Source organism: Lynx rufus, unplaced genomic scaffold (genome assembly GCF_022079265.1).
Source record: "Lynx rufus isolate CCGP_SWC_20201006 ecotype Redwood Valley unplaced genomic scaffold, mLynRuf1.p SCAF_4, whole genome shotgun sequence".
Classification (NCBI taxonomy): Eukaryota; Metazoa; Chordata; class Mammalia; order Carnivora; family Felidae; genus Lynx; species Lynx rufus.
Window position 1 is genome coordinate 9,196,323 of NW_025814856.1, and position 10,190 is coordinate 9,206,512.

Consider the following 10,190-nt stretch of genomic DNA (forward strand, 5'->3'; position numbering starts at 1 on the left):
TCCCTTTGCTGGGCATCTACCCTGGGCTTGTGTGCGTCAGTAGTAAGAGCTGGCACTCGTTAAATAAATTACTTTTCACCACACTCCTATCACGGAGGTACTATTAGCATCACTCCCATTTTACAGATGAGGAGTCTGGGGCATAGCCAGGCTGAGGTTTGTCCCAGAATAAAGATGACCATTTTTCTGGGTGCCCTTTTAAAACACAGCATGAGGTCAGTTTCTCTCTGCCACACTACTGACATTTGGGGCAGGGTCATACTTTGTTGGGGAAGGGGGCTGTCTTGCGCACTGAAGGTTTAAAGGCATCCTGTCTCTACCCACTGGATGCCAGTAGAAGCCCCCCCCTGCCCCCCCGCAACCATCTCCAGACATTGTTAAATTGTCCCCGCTTGAGAAACACTGCAGAAGACCCAAACAGAAGGTGGCAAGAGGGGAGGGGGGCTGGATGAGCCAGCTATCTTGACTCAGAGGGCTAGCTAGTCTCAGGTCTACGAGCCAATTTGCTGTCCTGCCTATAGGCTTCTACAACCTGCACCCTATCCAATAGCTGTCTGCACCCATGTTCCTAGGTCCACCAGTTTCCAGGAGGTAAGTGTCTGGGCACTTCTGTGAATTATAGGGAAATGGCTCACCAGCCAGACAAGTCTACCCTGGGCTGTGGGGTTACAAAGTAAAGTAAAATTTAATATGTTGCTGTGTGTGTCCTTGGAGCATGATGTTAACTTCTTCCTGTGGGTCAAGGTCAAAGTCTAAAAAATCACTGGTTATGCTCTATCCGGAACAGCTGGGTTGCTTAACTTTTGACAAAGAAAAATCCCTCCCTGAACCTCAGTCTGGAGTACAATTAGGTAACCAATTAAGACTAGGGTAAGAAGCTAAGCAAGGGAACACGGGACAGTCAACCCACTGTCTGGGGCAAGAGCCCCCTCAGCACGTCACGAGGAGAGATGGACAAGAGATGGTCAGCCCACCTAAGACAAAAGCAGAAACAGTCTAGATGAAGTGCTTTTTATTTTTAGACCAACCAAACATGTTTAATATAAAAACCTTTTAATACACAAACTGCAATCACAACAGCATCCACGTAGCAGCGAGAGGGCCGGGCGTGGCAGGGGCAGCATGGCAGGAGGAGAGGTTTCCAGAGTCCCTACTGTTTCCTGTGCCTGTAGTCTGTCTGTGGCCTGAGAGCATGAGGTCTTTGCAGAGGGGCCCGACGCCGACACCGAGATGGACAGAGCACAGCGGACTCCTCCAACATGCCATCCTCCCACTGTGACAGCCTCCAGGGAAAGCCAGATCCAGTTAGGAGATGACAGGAAGGTGGCTGTGACTGAGAGTTGGACCATCATTCCTCAGCATCCTGCTGAGCACAGCTTTGGGAACAGAGGTTTTCCAGAGGCTGTTGGATTGAAAAGACCTAAAAACTGTCCTGGAAGGACAGAAATTATGTCCAAGTCCACCTTCTAACCAAGATTTCTTGCCTGTGACTCCAAAAAGCTGGGTGGATCAGCTCAGATGTTTGGGAAGGGACAGGAATGACAGCCTTTGTCTCAATAGTGCCGGAGCCTTGCCAGACATTGACCAAGAAAGTCTCAAGGCAGGGCAGGGAGGTCTGTGGGAAGAATTTTGGGTCAGTGGTATTCACAGGACCATGGTGGCACAAAGGCCTGCAGGCGGAATTTATAGTGTGTGTGGAAAGGAGAAAAGACACAAGTCACAGAGAATTAAAAACTGAAGTACCCGCTTCTTACAGGCCTGGGCACTAGAGGTCAGATGATCCTTCTGGGTCAGGGTTGGGAGAGACCTGAGGCCCGCTCCTTCCTCAGAGCCATGTCTGCCTAGCCTTGGTGTATCTGATGGCCCCAGAGTCCTCCAGATGGCCTCCATGGGACTGTCTGGAAGGCCCGCCTGCCCCCTCCAGATGCTCTAGGAGACTGGCCACAATCCCAGCTGGGCCCAGGTTGGGCCTGGATCCCTGCAGTTAGATGCAGTCCATGGAATTCTCGGGGAGGAGGCCAGGAATGCAGCCAGGGAGACCCAAGCCCTTGATGGGAGCACAGCTGAGGGGGAGGCCACAGCCCAGGGCAGGGTCCTGGTTCTCTATGGCTTCTAGACTGTCCATGTTGTTGTCCCAGTTGATGTGGAAGCGGGTCACGCGGGGGTTCGAGGCCAAGATGTTCCTCTGGAGCTGGGGCGGAAAGAGGAATGTCAACCCTCGTCGGCATGCCCTCTCATTACTCCCACAGAGCCGGGGCCCCCCCAAACCCCTTCCCCAAAGTTAGGAAGAACAGATCTCACTTATTCCATCTCCATCAACAACTACATGTAGAACTCCAGGGAGCGCCTGTGTACCATGACTTAGGGCTGGGACCTATCTAATCTTGATTCTGCGAGGGGTGCTTCTGAGAAACAAAAGACCTTTCTCTCTCCAGTTCTAGTCTGGAGCTGCAAGATCTGAGGATGGCTTGAAAACCTTCAGAAGTGACCTTGGCTCCCAGTTCCAATGAGTCAACTCCCCCAGGTGCAAAGGAGCCAGCCTGTCTGAAGCAGGAAGTGCAGAGACAAGCCCCACCTGAGAGAAGTCTGGCTTCAGGGGTGGGTTCTCCCGCAGCTCGGGATTGGGGTATTCGTTGTTGACATAGTAGCCCACACGGATGAACTCCTGTCCGTGGTACGTGCAGGTGATGAGGACCACGGTCACACCCACGGCATCGGTCTCGGGGATGAGGGATGGGTTGGGGGCGTCAGCCTAGAGGAAACACATCCTGGGCCTTAGTACTGACTGCACAGCCACACCTCAACCAGGAATACAACGATTTTCAAGCAACACGTATTTTACTGAGCCAAAGTATGGTCTCTGCCAACGGGAGTTTTTAATCGAGTGGGGAAGACAGAATCAATCCCGCAAATGCCTGTAAAATGCTCAGTGTGACAAGTGCCACAAAGAAGGAAGTGGTGCTGAGGAGTGTAGTGAGCAGGGGGGGAGGGCAGCATAAGATAAGGTTGAACAGGTGGGCAGGTTGGTACCAGGCCACCCAGGGCCTTTTGGGCCAGTTAAAGGCTCAGGAAAGACCAAGAGTGTTTAGCAGGAGATAAGGGGTCTGTGAAGAAGACTGGCAGGGGTGCCTGGGTGGCTCAGCTGGTTAAGGGTCTGACTTGAGCTCAGGTCATGATCTCATGGTTCCTGAGTTCAAGCCCTGTGTCGGGCCCCTTCCCTGCTTATGCTCGCTCTTACAGAAATTAAAACTTAAAAAAAATTTTTTTTCAAAATTGAGTCAACTCTCAGGGCGCCTGGTGGCTCAGTCTGTTAGTTGGTTAGGCGTCCAACCTCGGCTCAGGTCATGATCTCAATCCATGGGTTTGAGCCCTGAGTAGGGCTGTGCTGACAGCTCAGAGCCTGGAGCCTGCTTCGGATTCTGTGTCTCTGCCTCTGCCTCTGCCCCTCCCCTGCTTGTGCTGTCTCTCTCTCTCAAAAATAAACATTAAAAAAAAAAAAAAAAGAGTGGCAGTGTGGGACACTGTGACAGGAGGACGGCCGGCTGCTGTTAGAGCAGGGATACTGGGCAGGAGGTTACAGCAGTCATCCTGGAGCAGGGACAAACTTAAACCAGGAAGTAGAGGACAGACGTGGACAGATTTGGGGTGTGTTGTTATGGACAGGAGCAGCTGTGTAACGGGTGCAAAATGAAACCAATATAACCAAATGAAACATGGGGTCCCTTGTTCACAAGTTAGTAAGTTTCAGCCAGCGACAGCAGAACATTGTGCCGGGTGCAAGGCCCTTGTGGCTGCATGGGCCGAATGCTCGGGACGCCAGCCCTGCTTGTGGAGTGGAGTAGGTGGGCTCACTGGGGCCTGGATACAGGTGGATGAGGTAACACCTCCTAACAGCATGAAATGGAGTTGCTTGGACTGGGGTGGGAGGAGCAGAGGGGGAGGTGGTGAGGATTTGAGCAAAGCCTCTCAAACTTCAGGGAGCATTAAGAATTGCCCTGTACCTGTGCTCTTGCAGCCCCTGTGGCACTGGATTAGAGTCATGTAGCAGCTACAGTGAATCTTCATTTGTGAATTCGCCTTCTTGCTAATTAGTAGTAGTTATCTGTAACCTCAAAATTGGGGTGTTTTCGTGGTCATTTGAGGACATGCACAGAGTGGGGAAAAATCTTGAGTTGTCTGATGTACGTGTTCCCAGGTGAGGTCATCACCTCACCTCATCTCAGCACATATTGTAAATGAGCATCCTTTTTGTGGTCTTTTTAACGCCACGTTTCTCACATTTTGGTGCTTTTTGTTGGTGATTTTGCAGTTTAAAATGGCCACCAGAGGTGCCTGGGTGGCTCAGTTGGTTGAGCGTCCAACTTCGGCTCAGATCATGATCTCACGGTTCGTGAGTTCAAGCCCCGCGTCGGCTCACTGCTGTCAGTGTGAGGCCTGCTTTGGATCCTCTGTCCCCCTCCTTCTCCGCCTCTCCCCCACTCACGTGCGTGCGTGTCTCTCTCTCTCTCTCTCTCTCAAAAATAAACAAACATTAAAAAAAAAAAAAAAAAGGCCACCGGGGCGCCTGGGTGGCAGTTGGTTAAGTGTCCGACTTTGGCTCAGGTCATGATCTCACGGTTAGTGAGTTTGAGCCCCACGTCAGGCTCTGTGCTGACCACTCAGAGCCTGGAGCCTGCTTCAGATTCTGTGTCTCCCTCTCTCTCTGCCCCTCCCCCCTCTCACTGTCTCTGTCTCAAAAATAAACATTAAAAAAAAAAAAGGCCACCAAGCATAGTGCTTACTACTGTCTAGGGTCCCTAAGGGCAAGAAGGTGATGATGTGCCTTATGGAGAAAATACGTGTGTTAGATAAGCTTTTTTCAGGCATGAGTTACAGTGCTGTTGGCCAGAAGGTCAATGGGAATGAACCAACAATAATACTAAATAAAGGGTCTTTAAACAAACACACATAAAACAAGCTTACGTATTTACTGGTTGACAAAAATAGGACTTGTAGGAACCTAATCCGTATTTCTTCCAGGGGCAATGGTTCAGTATTCGTTAATTCAGCATTTACAGCGACCTTCTGGAACATAACTCCCGTGAATAAGGAGAATCGACTGTGATCAGTGGCTCATGGTGACAACGATGACACAGAGGTGGAGGAAAGGGAAACGTGTGAAGTACTTCTGAGAGGTCAGACAGTTCTTGAAAGCAAGAGCCAGAATTCTGAACCTGAACCACTGAACCACACCGTGTGCTTTTGGACAGAAGAGGATAATTCTAGGTGCCAAAGCCTCAGGCCTTGTCTCTCTTACCTGAAAGATGAACATGTGTCTCCCTGCTGGAACAGGCCCAACCAGCACGGAGTCTAGGATTTGATCAAACTCCTCACTCTCTGCTGAGCCAACATAAATGATCTTCCACTCTAGATCTGTAAGGATATGAGGTATTAGGGACTTGAAATAGCTGGGGAGCACGAAGGCAGGGGAAGGGTCTTCTCGAGTTTTGGACAGATCCTTAATATACTGGAAGAGTTTTATTCTCAAGACCACCTGGCATCTCCTGGGCATGAAGTGCTGGGCACCACTGTCCTGTACACTGGAAGGGGCACGAGCCTCTAATTCTAGGGGGGTAATTTCTCCTGTGAGCCTAGCTTTGCCAGGCGACCTCCACTCTGCACCTCTGGGGGAACTCGGGGATGAGAGCCTGAGGGTGAACCGTATGGCAGAGGTTGAATTAGGCGCCACGTGACAGAGGCGTGCTGAGGAGGGAACAGCAGGGAATTGGGCCATTTCAGGGCTCTGCCCACTGGGTGCTGGGATAGGAAGCAGCATCCTCTTTCACACACAGGGACCGGTGCCACCGAACTGAATAGATCCCTCGACAACTGGGGCATGGCAGCAGATTCCAATCCAGCAGGAGAGCCAGACAGCAGGAGGGGGAAGACGAGGCCACTGGGGGAGCCAGCCAGGCCCCAGGTCTTCCAGATCAGGCACCAACTCATGCCGGCTCTTAGACCCTTGGGTGACAGTGACTCAGTCAACAAATGTGGCACCAAAAGATGATCCTCCGAACCCCAACTCTTTCATCCCATCCAGTGGGGGGATCTCATCCCTGAGTATGTTCTAGCAAGGTGAAAGGAAAAGTGCTTAAGGAGAGACCCGGCCCATCAAGCGCCGGAAATCCCTGGTCACCGCTGCCTCTTGCAGGAGGTCCAAGTGTATCAGGGGCAAGGTCACGCTAGTACACGGAGGCTTGGCAGGAGACCTGAAACTTATTTTGGGTTCTTTGAAATTACACAACCCACAGCTCCAGCAGCCAGGGGCGGGGCGGGGGGAAGTTTCACAGGAAGTAAACTGTTGTTGAAGTTGCCCTGTTTCTTGGTCCAGTGTCCCACAAGAGCATCCAACTTTGGAAACACAGCTATGCGGGACCACAACTACGGAGGTTTGACACCTGAGCCCCGAGCTCTTCCTTGATACACTGACTTTCTGTCGCTGTGCAGTTTTACCCAGGCCCTCTACTCAGGAAAAAGGAGCCTGAAGGACAGCAGGCCCCGCGTAGGCCACAGGCACCTGATGTCCAACACCACCGGCAAAACCTAAACAGCGACCAGAGTGGGTGCTGACCAGAAGAGAAAGCATGCTGTGCTGGCAGCCAGGCAAACGGGCCGCAACGGCTCCCTCAACGCGGGCCATTAAGAAATCAGAGAATTAACAGAAGGCCATAGTGAAATATTGACTCGAGGGTTAGAGGAGCTGCTGAAGTCATCCATGGAAGATAGCAGATGATTGATATAAAGGCCTACAAATTGGATCACCTTAAACTTGCCAGTGTTTTAAACAGAAGCATTCCTAAGTGGCTTCATTTTGGAATATAACCATTCTTTAGAATTAGATGTGGGACGTCAATCACCAATACAGCACAAACTCATTCCTCTGGAATACAGGACTCAATTGTACCTATGAAACATGGTGCACCTAACTTTTTAGGCAACTTCAAGGGCAACTTGACAATATTCAATTTTGTCTTCACCCTCTAACTTTACAACCGAACACCTGACAACATGCTCCTCCACTATATATGAAAACAAAACCAAAACCAACAACCTGATTAAAGCCATGCAAAAAACTATCGTTAGTTGAACTAGCTGGAGAATGTTTCCTGCCTTAAAACACAACACAACACAGAAACCGCCCATGTAGGAGGCTTTTTTCTGTTTATCACTTTGCCGTTTTTCATAATCATATAGACGAACCCTGGTCTGACCACGGTGACAGCTGTGGGTCAGAACATCTGCTTCCATGACTTATTCAAACAGCAGCTGTTGAATTTCTCCATGAAACAGAGGAAAAACACACGTAATGTATTAAACGTGGACCTATGCCTTGGAAGCATCTATTTCCAGTTGCTGAGGAGAGAAAAGAACCAAAGGGGCCCAGAGCCCTTGGGAAACACGGTCAGCCAATGACTGGGGGTTGGGTCTTTTGTCAGGTCTTCAGTTGCCAGTGTCAAGGTGACAGGACTGAGATTTCTCCAGAATCTGAAGAGACTCCTAAAGCCAGGCCCCCTCCATCTGTTTGGGAGTCAGGAAACGGATTCTCTTTGCTCCATGGGAAGAAGTCCAGGAAGAGGCAGAGAGCAAGTTGGCAGGTCAGAGTCATGGATAGCCCTAGGGATAGAACCAGAGTCTGGATTTTCAGGCCAGAGTTTGCTTTCCAACTTGAATTTCTCTGAGCAAAAGCTTTATTGTCTGGGTGTAATTAGTAATAGCACTCTCCTCATTCTCTTTTGAGAGTGTCCTGGTGTGGAAACAAATTCTACGCTCATTCTATTTACGTTACATTTCTAAAATGAGGGATGCATTCTTTCTTTCCCGGGTTATAGTAAAAGCGGAGAACTCTGGACTCAGGACTCAGAGACAAACTTTAGTGTCAATACTTCTACAGACTGGCTGTGTGACCTTGGAGAAGTCATCTCATTTCTATTAAAAAACGACCAGCGGTGGACTTTTGCCTTTCCTGCTCTGAGTCTATAAACAGATTAGTAAAGTAACAGGGCAGGGGTTTTCCTAGGAATAAAACTACTAGATAATGACAATGCAACCATTTTTAAATGCAAGGAGCGCAAACAGGCTGTTTGAAACCCGATCTCCTGCCTTCTGGGAACTGTGAATCCCTTAACCTATTAGCTCCTTACATCTCCTCCTGGCTTTAAAATTAAATCTTATTCCACAGTGTCATTCTACACTTTAATTATTTATTTACACCCTGCCTTGTTCCAGAAAGGATTTAACTGGGCTTATTCTATAGTTAGTCACAAGTAGATTCCTTAATTTAAAAAGGAGAAGAACCTAGGAGAGATTGATCCATTGGCCCGGCCCAAAAGCACACATATCTCAAACCGTATCAGCCCCAAGCTAATCCAAGTGGCTGGCTTTTCCCACAAACCACCCACCTACCGCTGAGAGGTGCTAGTTAGCACACCATGGCCTCACAGATCTCCACCTCCTCAGCGGCTGTTTCTTCTCCTTTAACCACCAAGTGGAGAATTGGTCTAATGGAGTACTTCCTTCCTGAAAGTGGTGCCAAGAGTCCCTGGGCAACCTCACATTTTAGATTTTTATAGACCTTTACTTGAAAGGTCTTTCATTCTTTGTGGCTTCCGTCTTCTCATCTGTGAGATGAGAGCCATGTCCACCTTTATAACACACAGATGAATAAGTACGTCTGTGAAAGCACCCTGGAAAAGATGCACAAAAAGTTCTGACCTCTCAGCCGGTTGTTTGAAGCCAGATACCGTCATGGCTCAGCCTGGCCCACCCAACCCCCCCGAGACTAGGTCAGACCATCAAAAGTGTTGCAAGAAGCACCTCGGTAGATCAGCTGGAACCTGGTGGGCAGACAGTGGGAGCCGGCTAAGGCTTGCCTGGCTATGCCACCCCTCCAATAGGAGTGTTTATCAAAGCAGGCAGAGAGGAGGGAGGGACCGAAGCTGGGGAGACCAAGTTATCTTGAAAGACTGGAGCTGGAAACCTGCCCTGCCTCCCCAGGTGGGTATCAAGAGTGGAAAACTGGGGCCTAGCTAAGGAGGTGGGAAGTCAGGTTCTAGGATGTGTGCTTTGGGGTAAAAAACAATCAGAAGGGGGTGGGGGTGGGGGTGGGGTTGTTTTAAATATCAGCAGGCTAGGGAGGGGACTGGGAGACAAATGGGGAGATAGGGGCGAATTAGGTCTTGCCACGGGGGAAAGGGATTTCACAGGGAGAAAGGGTGATAGAGGGGCTCCGTTGCGGAAAAAGGGAGGGAGTTTGGGGAAGATAGGATGACTGAAGGTCTCTGCAGGTTAAAGAGCGGAGACTGAGGTCTCTACAGAGAAAATAGGTGCCCAGCAGGAGCTCCACAGAAAAAAAGAGGGGGGTGATGAGGTCTCCGCAGGGATAACTGGAGTGACCCCGGGCAGGGGGTTGGGTTGGCCATGGGGTGTCAGGGGTAGTCTCTACAAGGAGGCTGGGGCTGAAGCGGAGGGAAAGAGGGAGATCAGGGTTGGAAGGGAGATCAGTTGTTTCACGGGGGAGGTCGGGGTCCGCCGGGGGGAGGGGGAATCTCCACACAGGCCCAGCCTCACCGTCCGCCAGGGCCTCACTGCACTCGAAGCTGATCTCGAACCGGAAGGGGCTGTGGAAAGGGCTCGGATTCTCCAGCACCGCCACGTTCAGCACAGAAACCTTGGCCATCGCCTTGCCGGGCTGCGGCAGAGGCCACAGCTGGGGCCGGGCCCGCGCCGAAGTCCTCTGTGGTCAGCCGGGTAGCGTTACCTAGAACCGCTCCCGCCTCTTCTGTCCGCGGACTGAAGTGCGTATTTGGTCCGCGCGCCTCCTTCAAATAGCCGGCCCCACCCTCCGGCCAATCACCGTCAACGCTTTCCGGCAGCGCGAGCACACCCTCAGCCAACCCTGGAGCGCGGGGTCGGCGCGCGCCGAGCCTCCGCGGACCAATCCGTGGAGCTCCCTCTCCGGGATGCGCGAGGGAGGCGGAACCATTTCTTGGCTTCTTCGGGTGTCCACCGGGAACCAATCCCCAGCGTCTCCGACTTGGGTGTCTAGGGAGGGGGTGGGCGGAATCAGAGAGCGGGGCTCCTATCGGCCAATCCCGAAGGTTCCCGCACCGGCGTGGCCCGCGCTTCGCCCAGTCCTTCCGGGAGGCTCATCC

At 51.2% G+C, this 10,190-nt stretch overlaps 1 protein-coding gene across 1 annotated transcript; it reads right to left on the reverse strand.

Moving 5' to 3' along the window:
* Positions 1–997: 997 nt before the first annotated feature.
* On the reverse strand, positions 998–10,190 carry ASF1B (anti-silencing function 1B histone chaperone). The gene is made up of 4 exons (XM_047096770.1): positions 9,607–10,190; positions 5,297–5,412; positions 2,576–2,752; positions 998–2,191 (listed from the first exon to the last, which is right to left on the reverse strand). The coding sequence occupies exons 1-4, from the start codon at positions 9,713–9,715 to the stop codon at positions 1,985–1,987; spliced, it is 609 nt and encodes a 202-aa protein (XP_046952726.1). The 5' UTR covers positions 9,716–10,190; the 3' UTR covers positions 998–1,984.